Source organism: Prunus mume, linkage group LG6 (genome assembly GCF_029339155.1).
Source record: "Prunus mume cultivar Tortuosa linkage group LG6, ASM2933915v1, whole genome shotgun sequence".
Classification (NCBI taxonomy): domain Eukaryota; kingdom Viridiplantae; phylum Streptophyta; class Magnoliopsida; order Rosales; family Rosaceae; genus Prunus; species Prunus mume.
The window spans coordinates 6,274,974-6,296,664 of record NC_142703.1 but is presented as its reverse complement, the minus strand read 5'-3'; the positions used below and the strand labels follow the sequence as shown (position 1 = coordinate 6,296,664).

At 36.0% G+C, this 21,691-nt stretch overlaps 2 protein-coding genes across 2 annotated transcripts; both read right to left on the bottom strand.

Moving 5' to 3' along the window:
* Window positions 1-2,289: 2,289 nt before the first annotated feature.
* LOC103336316 (DEAD-box ATP-dependent RNA helicase 21) lies at window positions 2,290-4,886 on the bottom strand. Its single transcript, XM_008239358.3, has one exon. The coding sequence runs from the start codon at window positions 4,751-4,753 to the stop codon at window positions 2,585-2,587; it is 2,169 nt and encodes a 722-aa protein (XP_008237580.2). The 5' UTR covers window positions 4,754-4,886; the 3' UTR covers window positions 2,290-2,584.
* Window positions 4,887-6,834: 1,948 nt separating this feature from the next.
* On the bottom strand, window positions 6,835-9,798 carry UMAMIT22 (nodulin MtN21 /EamA-like transporter family protein). The gene is made up of 7 exons (XM_008239359.3): window positions 9,523-9,798; window positions 9,379-9,441; window positions 9,183-9,299; window positions 8,832-9,078; window positions 8,528-8,686; window positions 7,356-7,507; window positions 6,835-7,223 (listed from the first exon to the last, which is right to left on the bottom strand). The coding sequence occupies exons 1-7, from the start codon at window positions 9,723-9,725 to the stop codon at window positions 7,103-7,105; spliced, it is 1,062 nt and encodes a 353-aa protein (XP_008237581.2). The 5' UTR covers window positions 9,726-9,798; the 3' UTR covers window positions 6,835-7,102.
* Window positions 9,799-21,691: the final 11,893 nt, after the last annotated feature.

Sequence of the window (21,691 nt, the reverse complement as noted above, 5' to 3'; positions counted from 1 at the left end):
AAGAATTGTACGAAGCATCAAAATCCTCGGACAACAACATCCTAATTGTGAAGACTAGTTAGGCTTTTTTCTCTACCACACTACCGGACAGCATCGTTGAGGGATGAGGCAGTTCAGGCTTCTGAAATCTTAAACCGAACGGATGCACTAAGTGAAAGAGAACACAACATTCATTCAAGCATCTAAAAACTGATGGTATAGATCCAGTGCCAAACATGTAGAAGATAATAAAACATTCAGAAACATGCCAACATCTAATTTAACAGATTGATCCATTGAAACATCAAATAAATAATTAAACATATTCACGATCATCAAACAATCTTGTACAATTTGACGCTAAAGTTCTCATGTCTTTTATCTTAGCCCTTCCCAATAAATCTTTTGAAAATGGTACTTTCTAAACAGTACAGAAAGTTCAGCAAAATTAGAATTAATTCCCTCCAAAAAAAAAGGAAAGCCTTAAAGTGACCAACATATGCTTAATTTTTTCCAAAACCAAAACCCAACTCTCCACTCGTCCTGTTCTTCTGTGGATTCCATTTCATGTTTAGTCTCTGAGAAACATGGTGACTTTAAATGCATATGTTGTTTGTAAAGTTTATTGGAGAAGGGGCTTAAGAAAAATAAAACTCATACCTTTCTGCATGCAAGGAGACTAACCTAGCAGTGTGACCAAAAGCAAACTTGCTGCCATCATATATCTCTGGAAATGAACAAGAACGCTGAAAAAGCAAAGACTAATAGTTGCTAGAAGCTTTGGAAATTGAAACTAATGTATTTATCACATAAAGAAGATGAAAGTAACCCCAAAGACCAAAAAGTCAACGAATCTATCCAAACATACAGCAACACACAAGGAAGGTAATTTACAAGCTCACTATATTTCAAATAAGCACACAAGAACACTTAATCTGGCCGTAGGGTTCCAGGATTCAAAAAGGATCTTAGAATGTCTAGGGCTCTCCTATAAGTTAATACACATTCTCAAGCAACATAAATGCAAAAAGTAAAAAACAACTGGAATTATTTTAACCCAAATGAGAGAGAATGGATTAATTCTTGTCTTCTCGGATAGTATAAAGAAAACTTGACAGCAAACCAGATTAGTCCTACAATCAGTAAATAAATGCTGAAAGTTCAACTAAGATTTTAAATAACTTGTAACACCAGAATAACAAATAGTTATACAAGGTGATTTTTTTTCATTTTTTATTTATAAGAGTACAACAAAAGTGAACAAGTAGTCCACTTCTAAAAGAACTAGATATGCAAACTGATTCAACAACTCAATCCTAGGCGAAAACACCCCAAAAAAAAAAAACAAACAGAATTCCAAAGAGCTATAAAATAAATGCTTTCCAATCCGACAAAACGACAGAAAAAAGAGAACACCCTAAACTCTAAAGTTACAGATGCCCACAAAGACGGCCAAAAATGCACCCTATCCCATAATCATTCCACCTCCTCACTCAATATATTCTCAAAAACCCTTCTGTTCCTTTCACCCCAAAGATCCCAAAAAATTTCCATCATAGCACATCTCCCAGATTACAGTCTACCAAACCCCACAGTAAAAGCACAAGACACATAAAGCTGCAACCAATGGCTAGCAACCACACTAAAAGCATTAAACACGAAATTACATCAGAATGGTATTGGTTGGCCAAAATCACATATGCTGTAAGAGACAACAACCTACTGGTATCCCCTCTTTACAAACTTCATGTTATGAATCACGATAGCAGCATTAATTTTTAGTTCCCTTCATATATTCATTTCCTTGCTTATCACAGTTCTTCCTCAAGAATGCCACATAATAACTTAAAGTAGACAATTTGTTTTTTTCTTTCTTTAAAGTACATAACTGTTCCACATATCCGAGAACTATGAATCATACATGCTTTGGAAAAATTACACTTACGTACCTGTCCATGCAAAGCTTCAACAGGCGCATAAGCAAAATGATGCACCAGCTTCACCTGGAAATCACTTTTGTATTTTCTTTCCATCGGTTGGCCCAATATGGACCAAATGACATGAAAATCAAAATCAAATAAAAATTCTCGTAAAAAGATTTCTCAATAAGCAAACAGAAAGATGAAAGAATTCAAGAAAAAAAGGAGGAGGTTCAACTAAGGTACCATAGAGAAGACAACACCTTAATATCAAATGTCGTCATCAAATTTAGCATGCACTAAAAAAGTCCAAATATCAAACAATGCCAGCAATATTTAAAGGATTTGTGCTCCCACCCAATAAAGTAAACCAGTAATTTGCAAAAACCAATGAAAAGAAAAGAAAAAAAATTCCCAACTGATATCGTCATAAACAATTTACTGGTTCTAACTAGTCATCAGGACTAACAACATTGTTTCATAAGAAAAAAGTCATGACATCAATTTGCCAATTACAGTACAGCAGAAATATTCATAATCATAATTATAGATAAGCACAATCCCATTCAAAGTAACTCACTTCTTCAGTTCCAGCAGTAGGCAAAGATGTCTCAGCCACTAAAACAGCATCACATTGCGTAATCAGTTGGACCCTCTGTTGAAAAGTCTGTTTACCTCCTAGCTTCTCAATGAGTAAAAATAGTGTCATTACGCCTAGGTGGTCTATCAGGAACTGAACCGGGTTTGAACTTTGAGGCCTCATGTTTCGCCAGTTCAGGAGGAACATGACTATTACTCTGAATGAGCATCTGCTTGAGATCATAAAAGACTTCAGTGTCGTGCATAGTCAAGAATGTTGTGGCCACACCAGTCTTCCCTGCACGCCCAGTACGTCCAATACGATGCGTGTACTGTTCAATATTCCCAGGCATATCATAATTAATAACATAGGCCACATCAGGTATGTCAATCCCACGTCCTGCAACATCAGTTGCAACAAGGACATTGTATTTCTTGGCTCGAAAACCGTCAAGGCTAATTTCTCTCTGCTCCTGTGACTTACCCCCATGCAAAGTGGTCACACGATATCCATTCTTATCCAAACTCTTAGCGACATAGTCTGCATTCTTCTTGGTATTAACGAACACAATAGCAGTCTTATCACCAAGTTCATCAAGCAACCTCTTTAACCTCTCAAACTTCTCAGATTCCTTGCTCATGATCACATTCTGAGTGATCAAATCAGTTGTCTTTCCAGCTGTGCCAATCGTGACCACAACAGGATTCCTCAAGTACTTCCTAGCAAGCCGCTCTACAGCAGGCGGCATTGTGGCACTGAACATATAAGTGGTTCTGTAAATCTTCTTCTCATCAAGCTCTTCATCCTCATTCTCAGGTTTGAAATTGCTGGAAGGCATTGCATCTAAGACCCCTACAACCTGCGGCTCAAACCCCATATCAATCATCCTATCAGCCTCATCAAGAACAACATAATTGCACTGGTTAAGAACAGCATAACGCCTCTCCAGGCAATCAATCAAACGCCCAGGAGTGGCAATTACAACCTCACAGCCTTGCCTAATTCTAAACCCTTGCTCCTCAATCGACTGCCCACCAACAATGGAAACCACTTTGATACCCAAGAAATGCGCAAACTTGACAGTCTCATCCTCAATCTGCTGTGCAAGCTCACGAGTAGGAGCCATAACAACAGCATAAGGTCCTTCGGCCTCATTCTCCTCACTAATGGGAGGCAACCTCGAAATATAAGTCAACATAGGAAGAACAAAGGCAGCAGTCTTACCCGAACCAGTCTCAGCAATGCCAATAACATCGCGCTGTTGCAGCCCAAGTGGAATCGCAGCCATCTGAATCGGAGAAGGCTTCTTGTAACCAGCTCTCTCCACAGCCTTAAGCAACTCCTCACTCAATCTACTCTCTGCCCAACTCCTCATAGGCCTCGGAATCCTCGACCCTTTATATGAAATATTGAAATCCTCCCGAAAAATCCTCCAATCCCTCTCAGTCATCTCTTCAAGCTTCTTATCAGTCCAATGGCGATCGACCCTCATGTCGAAAGTATCGTATAATTCTGCAGCCTCCTCCTTGAGCTTCTGCGCCATGGCCTCCTCGGGCTTCTCCTCCACACCCTCCTTCTTCCTGATCTCCTCCCTCAGCTCCCTCTCGTACTTCACAGCCAGCTTCTTCTGCTCCCTCCGGTCCATCCCAGCCCGAAACCCTCGCCCAAACAAGAGCTGGGCCTCGTGAGGGTTTTGATACAAAGCATTCATATCCCGTGACGTGTCCTCCGTGTTCTCCCAATCGAAAGAGAACCGAAACTTCTCGCTGGGCTTGATGACCCGCTTCTTCGGCTTCTTCGATCCGAGATACTGCTCTTTAATGGCGTCCAGCTCTTTGTCTCGCTCGCGCTCTGCTAATTTGTCCAAGCGGGCACGCTCTCGAACCTTGGCCTCCTCCTCCCGCTCCCTATCTCGGTCGCGGTCGCGGTTTCGCCGCTCCGAATCTCGTTCCCGGTCTCTGTCTCGGGAATATCGGTCCCTGTCTCGGTCCCTATGATCCCGGTCTCTATCTCTATCTCTGTCTCTGTCTCGGTCCCGGTCCCGGTCTCGGTCGGAATTGGCGGTGGCTGTAGGTGGCGCGGAGTCGGAGGAAGGGCGGGAATGGGAGAGATTGGAGAGAACATGACTTTGACGGCGTTTCTGATCTTCGGTTTCTTCTTGACGGCGTTGGAGGGCTAACTGCTCGCGTTGGGCTTTCGTCAAGAAAACGGGTTTTTTGGGCGGCAACGAGGACGAGGAGGGCGCTACGGGAACGCTATCTGCTAAGCGTTTCATTGTGTGAGAAAAACGGAAGAGACAGTGGAAGGGAAGGGAAGGGGATTTTGAGTCGCAGGGTTAAGGGTTTGGTGCAGGACGAGGAGGGGAAATTTGCGATTAAATCTATTGGGGAAAAAAATATATCGAATAATATATTTGTTTATATAAGGTTAACTTTTAAAAATAAAAATTCGAAAAAACAAACAAAACTATTTTGACATGAAATCAAAAAGATGTTTACTTTTGAATATTTGAGGGAATTGAATTTGAGAGTGTGTTTTTCCATCTCAACAAGCTTCTATTTATAGAGAACAATATCCTAGTTCTATATGGAGAACTAGGTGAAGTCTCCTAGTTCTATATGGATTATAACTTAGGCCCCCAAATCTCCTAATTGTACATGGAAAGGATATTGTTTTTTCACAATAAAAGAAGGGAGTTAATATTGGTTTTCAATAATAATTTCTTTTTCAATATAAGCTATAATTTAAAGTACAAGTTGAAGAAATTTCTCATACATACTACTAAATTGCGATGAGAATTCAAATTTCATTGGCTCGACCCACAATGATTTCTAATCAAGAAGCTTGCAGCAACTTAACCATTAATTTTAACAAAACCATAAGGAAACAATATGAAATAATTACCTTCAGCTGGTGGAATCCATCCATATTCTTTGGAAGTTTTATTTTAATTTTGTTAACCTTCCAAAACTCACTCAAGAAACTTATAATGTGTAAAATTGCTTTATTAACTTGGGCGACTTATTATTTAAAAACTAATTTATTCTTTTGATAAATAAAAGAATTTCAAACATGTTGTAAAATCTTTTCCCAAAAAGAAAGGAGAAACTATGTTCCAAATTTATTAATAAAGCGAGCGTTCCAAGAGTATAATAACTCTAGCATTATTTGATTATTTCATTTGTGCTTAGAATATCAGCAATGGTTTCATTTTTAGTTCAATTTATTAAATTTTTTTGGCAGTTATTGAACTGAATTGCAGTTTCACTTGCATTGGTGTAGTTGAATATCTTACAAAATTAAAAACTATATTTTTGTAAATAATTGAATAAAATAAAATAAATTACAATTAAAATTATTTCAAAAAGATTTTTAAAAAGAGACCAATTTTAAATAAATATAATTAATAACAAACACAACCACCATAAAAAAGATCAGCAACAAGAAAGCTGTTGACCAAAAATTATAAATGAATAAAAAAACAATATGCGTGGTTTATAATTTTCATACAATAGAGGGCCATAAAGGTAGACCCAATGCCATCCCAAAAGAAAGCCGCTTGGGCCAGACTCAAAGAACTTAACCCAAGTCTTGTTAATAATACAACCCAAAAGGGTCGACTTAGACCCAAAAAATTCACATATCATTTCTACACAAGACTCAACGTTACCTGATAAGAGAGAGAAAATATTGAATTTATATTTTTTTAATGATTGGATGATTGGATTGAACATCTCGATCAAACTCCTCACCAAATCCCCCTCTCATTATCATAGCATCTCCCTAGTGTCTAAAGCTTATATTAGACCTAAAGCTTTTATTCCATGAACGATTGAACCATGTAAGCTTTTTCCACCAAAAAGAACCATGCTAGCTTAAATTGGTGAAACAAAAAGCTGTTCGCTATTATATAGCTAAAGCTTTTTCTATAGATATTGAGAAGCATGATATCATATTCACTTGTCACCAATGAGACAGAAGAGGTGTACTTGCGCGAAAACATTTTGAAGCTCAAATTAGTGAGTGTTCTTGAGGGTTATAGTAGAATATGAATTGATGTCATACCCTTCACTATATGTTTGTTGGTAAGTTAATTGACACTATATAGAGAATGAAGTCCTTGGCTTCAAGTCCCACGTTAGTGTTTCTCTTACATAATCAACAATCATTCTATTGCTAATATCGTAGTGGATAATTATGAACGCTTTACTATGCGACATAAAATATGACTACCTTTAGACTTTACATGACATGTTTTCCTTGACAAGTCTTGGTCATCAAGTGTCACTAATCCGATAATTTCATTCATGTGTCATGTGACCACGGATAAAAAAAATGAAAAAACCAATTTGGAAATGTTCCAAAAATTCATAAGTACGCATCTCATATATAAACGGGGAATCTAGCACAAACAAAGCCTATATACATTTAACTTTTGCAACACAAATTTAGTCAAGAAAAAGAAAATAAAGGGAAACTTTAGCCCTCGATTGATAGTTACAAAAAGAGATGATCACTGCTTTAATCTAATGCGTGTTCATGACAAGCATTCATATTGGGAATGCCTTTTATTCATCCAATCGAATTTGCTACAATCCCATCCCCATCGACTAAGAATGCACTCTTACACCACTTCCTCCTTGCTTTCTTGTTTCTGTTCACTTTCTTCGCTTTTCCTGTCCTCTTTGTCCTTTCCCCACAAAACGCTATACAGACCCACAACAAGCAATACGCCTCCACCAATACTGCAACAAATCAACCAAGACAAGTCTCAGAATTTTGATTTTGTTAAGATTACTCCCTGTGATATTCATTCGTTACCTATCATAACTAGATCTCCGTTTAAATGAGCTATTATATAAATCGGTGGAAATTACCTTCCCCAGTGAAGGGCTTCTTTCCACATGATTGCTGAGAAGATGGCTGTTATGAGCAGTGCTAAAGGAGTGAACATTGATGTGAAAACTGGGCCTTTCTTCTCTATGGCCCAAACTTGCAGCCAGTAGGTAATTCCAGTCACAATTACACCCTGCATCATCACCCATAGTCATGAGACACTACTTATCTATATCTATACTGTTATTAAGAAAATGTTCAGACAGTATAAATTCCAATTATGTCATTCTTCGTATTAAATGAGGGCCTGTTTGTTAACCGTTTTATTTTTAATTTTTAATTTTCACGTTGTAGTAGAGAGAGAAGGAGAAAAGAAAAATGATTGAGGGAGACTAGTGGAAGAGCGTAGGGAGAAATGAAAAGTAAAAAGTAAGAAGTAAAAATTATAGAGCTTCAACATCTCTCTTTGCACGGAGCCTCCAAAATATTAAACCCTAAACCCTTATTTCACTATTTTCTCCTTGTATTTTCCCTATATTTCTAACCAAAAAGTAAAAAGTAAAAATTAAAACAGAAATGTTTTTTTTTTAAAGCACATGATAAGTTTAAATACCAAAGCAATATATTGAATAAATCATACCACAAACACTTTCAATCTCCCACTTCCGAATTTCTACTTTTTTCTATTCCAACTTCCACAACTTCCATTTTAACTTCTCTATGGTGTTTTCTAGTTACTATTTTGCATAGACAAGTTACATGTGGGAAAAATTTATATACATATAAACAAGAACCAGCTGTCAATATTTCATCTCATAATCACATAGATGATGACCACTGTGTTTATATCAATAAGTCAAAAGACGAGCCTATCTCTTTGAAGGGAATATGAACCATATATAAATTTACCCAAGCAAATTTCTAAATTGTACCTTCAATAGCTTAATTACCAATCTAGCCGACATTATACAAGTGGCTCAGTTAAAACTTAAAAAGAAATTCATCATTTGTTTTGCGTATAGATGGAAGTGTTTGCCCAAAAAGTTATACGTACTCGTTGCCCGAAAAGTTATACGGGTGCATATAACGTCGTTCTCACAACAATTTCTGTATGTTTATCATGTGATAGCCTAGTACGAGAGAAAAAAGTTATATGTACTCGCTGTATTTATAGTTTTTTTTTTCCTAGTTGGGTGGATAAAAAATGACTTACACAATAGAAAACAGAGAGAAGATGAATGTCCCATCCAATCTTCCAAGCTGATAGGTTTCTTTCAATTGCAATGGCCAAAAATGATGATTGGATGCAGCTAAAGAAGCATTGCAGAGTGGTAAGCCTCAACTTTGCCGGATATTGCTTGACAATAGGACCCTAGAAAAGAAGCACTAGCTAGTTCAACAAGGGCAATAAAAAAAAGTACATATAAATTCTACATAAGAAAATAAATTATTCCAACTTAATTAAACTGTTTAAAATAATAAATAAATAAAAAGTGCTAATGATTAATGATGTGCACCTGCAAAATTAGCCACAAAGACCAGGCAGTATTGGCTGAAATCATGAACAAGGAACCTTTTATCCAGTCCCCTCTGGAGGAAGATGATGAGTCTGAAATTTGTGTCTGATGATGTGATGGATACCAATTCGTGAACTTTATGGAAGGCCCCTTAACTAAAGCAAACACCAATGCCCCTGAAAGGCTTGTGAGAGAACCCAACACCTTGGCCACACCATACCAATGTTTCATAGAAATGCTTTCCATCCTGCCCAAAAATTTCAAAACCATTTGTGTTTCAAGGACAGAAAAAGAAGAAGCACTTGGTCCATGTAATTAGCTAAATATCATAGCTAATTATTAATTAATTACCTTAACAAAACCGCCATGACAAAGGTAATTGCAGGAATTGTTGTGGTGGTGGCTGCAGCAAACGTTGCAGAGGTATAGTTGATTGCAACATAGTACAGATTTAAACTCAGGGTAATCCTGGAAAAATTATTATGTATGTTAGAGAGTTTAATTGAAATATTGTTGATGAGGAGAGAGAGTATAACCAAGTTCGTACCCAGATAAGGAAATGAAGAAAATCTTGCAGAGTAAGGTGTACGAAAGAGGAGCGTCTTTTGAACTGAAAATTCAGAAGACAAATTAAACCACCACTGAAAAGTCTAGAGAGATGTATGCTACAAATGGAAGCTTATGAACCAACCTTTCAAAGAAGAAAGCAAATGGAGCCAAGGCGAGGGAGGCAAAAGCTTGACGATAAACCACAAACACAAAAGGGTTCATTCCCTTGGCCATTGCTGCCTTAGAGAACAAGGCCATACCTGCATACACAAATTGTATGAAGAGCATGGCAATATAAGGCTTGTGCCTCTCCATTACCAGAGCATAACCAAGTAAACTCTTCATGTTGTGGTTTTATAATTTAGACGTTCATCTGTGGCATCTAATTTGAGGAGCTCCATCTTCAATATATAGAGAACGGTTGCTCTCTTAACCCTTGGCTTTGCACCAATTGGCTTTCACACACTGTCCCTACTGCTATTTTTTATTTTATTTATAATGTATACGAGTACACATACGTGGAACATTTCGTGGCAAGACTGACGTGTCATAATGTTAATTTGAACTTTTGCTTTTGTTAGCGACGGGAACTTTGGTTCTGTGGCCTAAATAGAATTTTTAAAAATAAGTCATATTCACATCATAATATATGGCATATGTGTATATGATAGGACAATATTACCCTCTGGTGGGTCGACTTGGATTGGATTGGAGTTGAGTTCATGCCAGTCCTTTATGTTAGGTGAGACTTATATTTTAAGATAGGATTAATTATATTTTAGTACCATATTGTTACACTCTTAGAGCATTTCCACCCATTTGCCATGACAAAAGGCAATAGGAGGCAAAAGCTATTACTATTTACATGAATAGTGCATGCCCTATCAATTTTTTTGTTGGTTTTCCACCTATTGTCATGGCAATCCAAGGGCAACTACTATTCACATGAGATACGAGGAGATGAATTTCTATAGAGTTTTGGTGTGAGAAGTGAAGAATATGGTTAGGCATTTATTAAAAAAAAATATTATGAAAATTATGGTATTTTTTTTTCAAATTTTTTTGTTATTTAAATTAGTGTTGACGTCGTCATTAGTCACTTGCAGAGTCAAGTCTTGCCTTTGGGCTTGCCCAGGTTGGTGGAGCCCATCTCTTGGCAAGAATGGGGCACTAAAAACACAAATGGGGGCCTACCTCTTGCTCGAATTGGGGCCTCCTGTTGAAAGTGCTCTTAGGCCCTGTTTGGTGGGTTGGACTAGATGAGACTTTTTCAATTAAAATGGACATAGGTCCAGTCTGTTGCTGGTGGACTTAATTGCATCACACACTATCTTGAGCTTAAATTTTTGTTTAGGATATGAATCCAGCATTCGAAATTCTATGGTGAGGGTCACATATGAACTTTTCATGTGAACCTTTATATTAGCCACAAGATCATTTCATTAAACTTAAGTGAAGTTACTATTCAGATGAATTATGTGGCTAATATGAAAGTCTACATCTATAGTTCATATATGACACTCTCACAATAGAACAACTCATATGTTGGATATCAAAATTCATGTCAAGACATGGGTTTCGAAGCCTCTCTTTGTCGGCTACCTCTTGTTGAATATGAAGTCTCCTTTGGTGTCGTCTCCCTCGCATTGTCTCCCTCTTCGCGCTGTCTCCCTCAACCACTTCACGTCATCTCTGCTCTCTCTCCTCTACTCTCTCATCTTTCCTCTCTCTTCATCTCTCCTATCTTTTCATCTCTCCTATCTTTTGATTTTTTAAATTGATTTCTTCGTTCTTGTTTCTTTGGATCTCTTTTTGCATTTTCGATTTTATTGTTAAATATTGAGTGTTATGGTTTTTTGGGTTTGATTTCTTTTGATATCTATAAAAAAAAAATCATTCATCTTTCTGTTTCCCAAAATAGTCTGATTGCATTTTTGGGTAGTTTGTTTTGTTCCTCTTTCAGATCTGGTTTTCCATAAAAAATTTGCATAATTCGTTTATTTTATTTTATTTTATTTTTATATAAATGTTTTTGGTTTGTATTTTCTTGGATTTGAAAGAGGAAGAAAGATATTGAAGAAAAAAGATAAAAGAAACACTAAGGCAAAAAGTTGGAATTGCATATGATTATTGTTAGTCAAATAATATAACAGAATTTGATTCATTTAAAAAATAATAATTTCAGTCTGTTGTTTGGTACAAAAATGAATAGGACTAGACTCAAAGCCTAGCCAGTACAAGCCAGTCCAATCGAAAGCTTCAAAGCCCATCCTAACTAGTTCAAGTAGCGCACCAAACGAGGCCTTAAGACATGTTAGTCCATTATTTTTTCGATTTGTACAATTAGATACCCCGATCTTTTAAATTTGTTAAAATGTGGTTCCGCTGTTAGAGTTTTCGTCAGATCTCTTCATTAGTTGTCTACGTGGCACTGTGGGTCCCACATTTTTAACTTTATGTTAATTTTAAATTAATTAAAATATTATATTTTTGGAAAAACATTGAGGAAAAAGAGAAGAAAAAAAATCCTCCCCAACTAGCACCCCCTGTCCCCAATTTCTTCTCCCCCCAATCCCCATGACCACCACCCGCATCCACCCTCCGTTAGTTTGTTGATGTGGCATATATGTGGAGCCCACATCTCCAATAATATAATGTCACCTGTATTTAAAATACAATATATATTTTTAAATAATTTAAAATTTATAAAATTTATAAAATTTATAAAAGAAAACCAAAATTTTACGAATTTTAAATGAAAACAATTAAAAATTTCACAAGAACCATTTGTGATAGGTGTGTGAACCTCAAGGATGTTTTGTGATATATATATATATATATATATATGCCACGTCAATAAACTAACAGAGTTAGTTACGGAACCTAATAGCATAAACCATTAGTGATCACACATACTAACTTTGAGGACCACAAATGACAAAAAAAACAAAAAAACAAAAAAACATTAAGGATGCAATCTGATAGTTTCGTAAACCTTGGGGATGTTTTGTGATATTAAGCCTAGTTATAAAATGTGTTAAATAAAAATCTCTCTTAGCCCTTTCTTTCTAAGCGGCACTGTGTGTTTCCAGAGGAAGAGGAGGCTCCTCTCTCTCTCTCTCTCTCCCCTCCCTCCCTCCCTTCTCCTTTCTCCCATTCCTCCTATTCTCGATTTGGGATTTTAATTTAGGGAGGTTATTTATGCCTAGATTTATTTTGGATCATGATTTTTTTTTTTTTACCTAGATCTGCTTGGATTTGTAGTTTTGGTGGTTAGGTATTTTTTTGTTCTTGGCTGCAATCTCAATCGTGTTCTCTATTTCCAAGGCAACAACGAAGATTGTGGTGGCTGAGCCAGAAGCAGTGATAATGGATTTGTTGGCTTTTGGTTGCTGTGTGTTTGTTGTTTCCTTGTTTTGTAATAATTGAATCAACTTCTTGTGAGTTGGGTGTTTGATTGTTCTAGTCTCTACTTGGTTTTTATACTTGTGAGAGTTTAAAAGTTGTAGTTGTACTGGTAGATTTGGGTGTTGCGATTCATGTCTAGTTTGTTTAGGAATGCGACTTTTATGCTAAAATTTCTCTAGCATTATGTGGCCTGTATATGGAATAACCATGTGTGGTTACTATGCTTCCATATTTGTATTACCTCTTTGTGGGTATTTGTATATGCCCTAGTGGCTGATGGTCATTGTGTCTAATTTATGAATACAATTATCGCTTTTTTAAATAAAAAAATGTGTTCAATTATTCATAGCTTGTATAGTTTAGGGCTAACTGCATAAAATTCCTAAACTTTGGGGGTGATTACAAATTGGTACTCGATCTTTGAAGGCCCTACAAACTCATATCCAAACTAACGAAAACCCGACATGTAAGCCCCTCCGTCAACAAGAGTGTTCGCTAATCTTTTAAATGATTATGTGATAGAAGTACACAAATAATAACAACTCCACATGGGTTAGAAAACTAATACAAAATTTTAAAATAAATTTTATAAAATAGTATAACAATTGGAAAATGTAAAAGAACTGACCCGTCACCCACCCCAAGCCCAACCACCACCCCACCCGCAACCCTCCCTTGACACCTACCCGCAACCAACCTATGGAAACCCACATCTCAATACCCCACTAGTGAACCATGTCCTGATGACCAAATGACCCAACACCACCCATATGTTCTCTCTTATCTTGTATCCAATGGGTTTTACGGGCTCGAAGATGACCAGGTGTTTGCATGTCACGATTTATTTTCTCTGAGCCCCCACCCTTGAAATATGGAATTGGCCTTTCACCTCCCCACTGCCCCAAATGTACTAAGGACATCTATTCTCTCCGCCCAAGACATACTAAACCCTAATCTTCCTAAAAGAAAAAGGGAACGAATAAGAAAATTATCTTTAACAATACCCATGTGTTTGGATAAAAAAATAAAAATAAAAACCTGAAATTTGGAAAGAAATCAAAATTTTAAAATTTAAAATTAAATTTCTTTTTTTTATCAATAGGGGACGGAGGATTCGAACTTAGGACCTCGTCAAAATATTGAAGAGAGGTACCACTAGTCAGAATTATTAAATTGATAGACACCAAATCCCTTGTTTGTATTCATAAGCAAAGAAAGTTAGAAATTGAATGTGGAAAAAGACTTGGAATATGGAGGTTATATATAGTTTCCAACTAAATAGTTGTTATTTATAAAGTTTTAAGAGATTATTGAAAGTTTCAATAAATAAAAGACAACCACACCTTGTTGCCATCACGACCACCTTGCTGCAATTACGACCACCTTGCAATAGTGTAGTAGAGGTAATGGTGGTGGTGGGGATGGTTGTGGTGACGATGGTGGTTGGGATGGTAGTGGGGGTGGACTATATAGTAATGGGTGGTAACCACGGAAAGATTGTGGTAGTAGAGGTAGTGGTGGCAGGTGGTGATGACAATGATTGTGGTGGTGGGGACAATTGCGGTGATGGCTATGGTAAGGTGGTGGTGTTGGTGGTAGTGGAAGTGATAAGGATGGTGGAGGTGGCAAGGGTGTTGGAGGTGGCAATGATGGTGGTGGTTGTGATGGTCAAGGCAATGTGGTGGTGGTGGTGGTGACGGTGGTGAACATAATTGTCATATTTTCTTAAAAGGAAAATGTTAGGCTTACCATATTTTTATACCACATTGTATATAACCTCTCTATAATAGGTGGGCCCCATTGTATTGGTGGGCTCCACCTCTATTAGAGAGGAGATACACAATGTGGTATAAAAATATAGTAAGCCTAGCATTACCCTTCTTAAAATTCTCACTCTCTTAGAATTTTAGGAATTAATTACAACTATTTGGATGAAATTTAAAGTTGAGATTTATGAATCCAAACAAGAAAACCAATGTATATCAATTTAGAAATTCTCTGAGAAAATCCTATGGAAAAAAAGACTAGAAAAAAAACCCTAGCGGGGGTCGGCGACTTTCCTCCCTTCCCCTTCTCCTCTCCTCCTATCCTCTTCCCCCCCCCCTTCCCTTTCCCCCTTATTCTTCTTTGTTAGTTTGTTTTGTGGTATGGAAACCAGTTGCTGTGAAACGATGTCATCGTCATAATAGTAGCCGTATTTTGGCTCACGTACACAAGGATTTGGTTTCAGTTGTTAACCTTTAACATGAGTCTGGAGTTGTAATGACAAGAATATGTCGGGTTGCGTGGGGTTCGACTTTAGCCAGTATGGTGCTATGGCTCTCTTTGGATTGCCTAGAAGGATGTGGAGTGGTAGTACTACTTATTAGTTTTTTGTCTAATAATTTTTAGGAACTCTTTAGCAGTTTGTTGTGTTTTATTTTCTTTAGGAGACTATTTCTTTTTAGATTTTGATTTTCCATACGGATTACCCGTTTCTGTAGTTGCTCAACTGATTGGTATTGTATGTTTGAGTAGGCATGCTTTTGGTTGTTGAATGAGGGATTGTAATCACTTTGTGGGTTATGCGTGATTCTCTCCATATCAATTCAACTTGTTCTTTTGTTTGATCACTGTAGAAGATTTATCCATATTTGGCATCATTTAGTGGCTTTGTACTTGTTTATGTTTCTCTTATCAATAAAATACTATCGACTTTTATAAAAAAAGAAAAGACAAAGAAAATCTAAAATATAAATTGTATCCAGATTTCTTTGTCAAATATAGTCAAATGCTATGTCATGCATAAGCCGTTAATGCTGGTGTTATTATTAGAGCATGATCAACCAAGATTCATGATCAAGAATTATTATTAATTATTGGTTCTTAAAAGATAATTGCAACATTATTGGTATAACTATGATAGGCTTGGACAACTCCCCTCATACGGCTTCAATGACTTGTTAAGCATCCCATCGACTTAGTGCTATTGAAAACCACTCAGACCAGCAAGGTCGTTGAGTGGATATGCACTAGACAAAATATCAGCAAACGGAAAATCCAATTGGTGGAAAATTCCAAAATTTTGTAAGAATTTCATGATACATCTCACCAATTCATAAGCGAATGATTCATCCTGTTTTTTGGCTGTCCTTTGTTTTGTCCTCGCTTTCGAAAAGAAAATATCTGACCTTTCCAATAATGGAAGATTTTATTTGGTATAAAAAAATAAAAAAAAGGAAGAAAAAAAAGGGCCGGAAGATTTTAAACTAATATTGTTAATTTTGTAAAATGTACATTTAAAAGAGGAGTTGATTTATTTTTTTTTTTAAATTTTAATTTTTTGGAGAAATTTTTGGATTGCATTCATAATTCAGTCAGAAAAATCACTACCGCAAAAGGTCATTACAATAATAGAGTGATTTAACATCAAAATTAAGAAAATCTGGTGCACCTCCTTTAACGATCACGCAAGATAGAAGAAACTCTGACATAGATCATCCCAACTAAGATCACAAACTCATAACAACCAAAGAGAGATAAAGCTTGAAAAGAGTTATCGATTAAGTTGGCTAAGATTTTTTAATTTTTTATTTCCACAATTGTTGTGAAATTTTATTCATCAATAAAAATGTTTACACCCTTTTCAACTCTTGGGAGCAGTACTCAGATAAAAGGCAAGCGATTCCATTCACAAGTTATATCCATTTTAACCGCAAACTCATCCACCAAGTGAGTTTCGTTTTGTGTGTAAAATAGGAGACCCCACTGTCATCCCACAATTCGTGTTAAGATTTATTGTGGGATATCACACATTGCGTTAGCTTCTTAGGCCCATTGTGTTTATGGGAAAGGAAATTTGGGGATAAGAAATCAATTGTTTTATCATGTTTTGTAAGTTCAGACATGAAAAATGAGGCGACACCAAAACATTTGTGTAGATTTTGCATCTCATCATATCATACAAATTTATTTAATTTTCTTCAAAACCCGTTGGAGGTTCATTGAGAAGGAAAATACATTTGATTCTCCCACCTTTCGAAAAGAGATTTAAAAAAATTTAGATTTCGTCATCATAAAAAGAGGAATTCGAGAAGGAGTGTGCAATTAGACTCGTTCAAAACCAGGTTGGGGTGTGAAGTTATGGATTTGGTATTTTTATGAGAGCTAGTTAGCAAGAGCAACATAGCATACATATATCTCGAGATTTTGCTCTTGCAAATAGGGGACAATAGTATCTGTCATTGCCTTCCATTCAGATGCCATTTTTATTTATGGCTGGTGCTTAACCTAAGCCCAGTCTCTAATCGTAGGGTATGCTTCCCCTTACGGCTACATCTGAAAATCAAAGGAACTGAAAAAGTACTTCTTTTCTTTCTTTTTCATAGTGTCATACGATCAGCCATATAAAAGTATAGATTATCAGGTACTGTCTGAATATTGCAACTCTGCTCCGTTTAAAGTTTAATTTGGGAATTCTAAGAATACTGGAAAACCCGGGAGGTCGATACAAATTCACTATTTGCTAATCCGAGTTAGTATGAATTTATCATGTCCGATTATGACTTCTTGTGCATATATAGCTGATGTTTCTACCTGGGAGAGAAATTTTATAAAATGGTATACAACATGGTGTCACTGTCCATCACCTCTAGTGCCTACACCCTTGCAGCACTAAGTTAGCTTCCTCTAGCTAGGCAAAGAGTGGGCTTAGGGGACGGACATACATGTGTAATAACATTTTCATGTGACATAATATATATTATTAATCAGAGATAACAAAACAGTGTTATCCCCGTAAGTTTTTCTCCTCCTAAAAGTAGGAAATTCCAAGGACATTATTGGCCAACAGGCCAATAGAACGCACGATTGTCACAGTTGAAGTACCTACGTAGATTCCGCTATGCCATTCTGTGGTACTCGATATTAAGGGACATGTGTGGACCCTTGTTGAGGCTTAAGAGAACTCCGTGGTGTACCATCAAATGGTGTGGGTGTGTGTAGAATTATTCTTAGGTTGGCGTCCGAATCTATCGACCCTATTTGGTGGTAGAAGGCAAAATCTTGGAGGAAAAAAAAAAAAATAAACTCTGTCGATAAGCAGGGTTTTACATACTTTCCTGTATCAAATTTTGATCCCATTTTGCTTTGTAGTTCTTGGTACTGTTACAGCAATATATATATATATATATGTACATATATATATACACATATATATATTGATTCGATCGACAGTTTATTCTAAGGCGAGGGGGACACCCACAAGGGATTCGAAGTGATGCCATCGTGTTTGCAAACAAAGACCTCAACCACTGAGGTAAACACCCACAAGCTACAGCAATATTAATTTGCATGATTAGTCAAAAGACAGATCATGAACAATAATGATAGTTGGCTTTGATAATCATGGCCTATACTGTAACTTACTTTCTTAATAGTATAAAACGTGACAAATAATGTACACTAACAATTCTTTCCACTTGCTATGCTCGCATCTGTCCACTCGTTGCTTTGGTATGGCCCTAACAGGACAATGCAGGTTGATTTTTTGTTTTCTGGCTGTTAGAAATATGAATGCTATATAATGACCTAACATTGATCACGATGTATGAATAATTAAAAGAAGAAAAGGAAAAGGATAACTGAGAGAGGAGAGAGAAAAAGAGGGAGATTTCAGTCCGCAAAAGAAAGGGACAGGAGAGAGAAGAAAGAAGAAAGACGAAGGCACATGATATAAAGCTTTTCGTAGCTTCCCATTCAATTTGATATTTATGTAGCGGCCAAAGTTACCGAATTTTGTAGAGAATATCTTTCCTCTTTTTCGCAGTTACCAAATTTTGAGATGAGCCATATGAATCTCATTTGAATAATTCGCAGTACAGAAGAACACTTTTTTTCCCTCTTCTTTTGGAGACAAAATCTTACACTTTTTTTTTTTCCCATTCAAGTATATAGCAAGGCAGTCACATCACAGGTAGTGGGTGTTGTACATAAACAGTGCTTTTTAACGAGAGAGAGAGAGAGAGAGAGAGAGTATAATCATGATCAAGTAATCATCTACGGCTACTTGGAGCTGCCCATTCCTATTAAAGTGAGAGCGAGAGAGAGTATAATCATGATCAAGTGATCATCTACGCCTACTTGGAGCTGCCCATTCCTATTACAGTGAGAGAGAGAGAGAGAGAGAGTATAATCATGATTAAGTGATCATCTACGGCTACTTTTGGAGCTGCCCATTCCTATTAAAGTGTGATGCATAATAAAATACATAAAGCTTGTCTATCATTGGATTTCTTTATTGATGCCCATTTCCTATCTACAAGATAATGCTTTATATATCACTTTTTCTTTATGGATGTGAAAAAAAAAAAACACACACACACAACTTAAATATCTTCATCCTTTTGCAATTATGCACTTCTTTATTTTTCTCCGAAATCATTTTAATTTTCTGTTTTCCTAATCCTATCATGTTGTGAAACGGACCAGCAAAGCGCACTATTTGTTAGTATGAAAATTATATTGATATTTTTTAGACTCTACTATAGATTGGGAATTAGTGTGTGACAGTGTTTACTGGAAGTTTTGGCCTAACACATTCAATCCCAGTTTTTCGAAGCATGACTTGATCGACATGAGAAACTTGATTTTAGGTAAATCATGACATAATCATGCAGTCACAATAAGATTCCTAGTTGAAGTTATTTTCAATGCCATTATGATTTAAGTTAAAATATTAGTGTTTCCTATAGTGATCATCTCCTAATTTACTTGTTTTAGGAGATATTGTTTCTCCACAAAAGAGTGGCTGTTTGGTGTTATCACTTAGAGTCCATATTGAATCAAAACTAATTTTCATAATTGAACTGGTTTTGTCTTCTGTTTTGGCGTGTTGACTAAGAGACCATATTGGATCAGGTTTGAGAGTTACAGTTGATTAGAATTAGTGGTCTCTTGGGTTTATCTCTTTCTAGAGAAAACCTACCTTCAATAAAATAGGTGTCTTTTCTTTTCAAATAGTGAGCTTTCATCATAATTGTTTTCGAGCATATTGAATTTTTAAGGAAAAGCTGTTGTGCATATTTTTGAGATAATAAGTCATCAAGTGTTTCATGTTTACTTGGTAATTTATCAAACACTTTTATCATTCATAATGCGTTCATATGCATGTCGATGACTCATATGGTTGAGGGCACCAAGACCGTGGTGACAGTTTTCCTCCTGTAAGCTTGAAGCAATTGTGACCTGTATTGCGTTCAACATAAGAAGTGTCAAAGATCATCCCGTGACAAAAGTTGAGTTACGAAAAAGTTGTTAAACATTATCTAGAATGTGTCTAGGATAAGTGTGTGTGAGTACTTCTTATAATAATCGTTCTATAGTGGATTTGTGTTGGACTGAGGAGTCCCATGGATTTTCCCCAAAGGTGAGGTTTTACCACTTAAAATAATTCTCTGTGTTTCCTTTATTTTATGTTCAACATGTTTCAAGATTGATAAGCAAATATCAATCCTGCTACCGAAGTTTATTTTTTATTTATTGATTATAATTTTAAATTGGTCTATTCATCCCCCTTTGACATTTTTAGTCATCCCACAGGTAATTTCACTACTAAACTTAACCACTTCGATTTAATACATTAGGTGAAATGAGGTCTAGTAGACCCATTTAAGTGTGTGAATTTTAATTCAAAAAGTTCTTAGTTCAATTAGTAATGAATGACTAACTTTTAACCATCAATGATCTATCGGTCACAAAAAATTTCGATGGTATTAGTAGTTAACCATTCACTTTTAATTTGTAACTTATTGTGATACTTTTCATGTATGAGATTATACCTATCCACATCTATGGCTTCCATCGAGTATACACAATGCTAGCATATCATACAAACTATCTGAATTTCTTTTTATTTCATGTGAATTTTTTCTTTAATCATTTTTGGTACATATGAGCATGCATGATCTTTTGTAGTAACTCAGGGTTTAGTGGGCAACAATTTTAGTGTATGTTCTTAGGCTACTTGAGATCTAATCATGAGCCGAAATCTTAAGTAAATGGAAATCCTACCTAGTTTCTAAAGTAGTTAATGAATTCCATTCATAGAAGTAGCAGAGAAAATAAAGTCCCTGACTTATCTAATAATAAAAACAATATTGTAACAACAAAAAAAAAAAATTTGTCATACAAAGATAGAGAAAAACGTTATGTCACTACACTTTCAAGTAATAAGATGATTTTATTGTATGTTCTTAAGACATACTGTGGATATTATATATATGCCTATGTGCATAAAACATAACTAAGATGATACCTTATGTTTTCAAATTTCCTATATGAGAAATTTTATCATCAAGACGATACCTTCTTACTATTCACAAAAAATGTAGGCATGTGGTCCCAACTATGAATGCAATTCAATAATATGAAGCACTCCATTTTTAAGATCACATTCAAAAATCACCCTTAAAAAAATTAACGAGAAAAGAAATAATAATTTAACTGTTAATTAAGTTACAAATGTTTGTAATAAACAATAAAATGGTCATTATAATAATCAAATGATCAAACAATTTCGAATTTCGAAGTTTTATTTTATTTACATGAATGATTCTTAAACGAGTTTCTAAAAACTAAATAGTTTCACTCATTGAGTCATATCTTGGAGTGAGCCCAATGATAGCATCCCTTTAAATACTATTCATAAAAAAGGAAGAGAGCGTCAGTTAAGGGTTTAGGGATTGGATCGTTGAAAAAAATATATATGTACATGTTCTAAAAGGTATAGTACTATGTCTATACAGATATGGTAATCTATGGTACTTAACGTTGAGAACTAACATGCTAAAAGCCAAGTCCCCGATATCTAAGGTCTCTTTCTCACACATATACGCATGTGTTCTTTATGCAAATACTGGTGATCA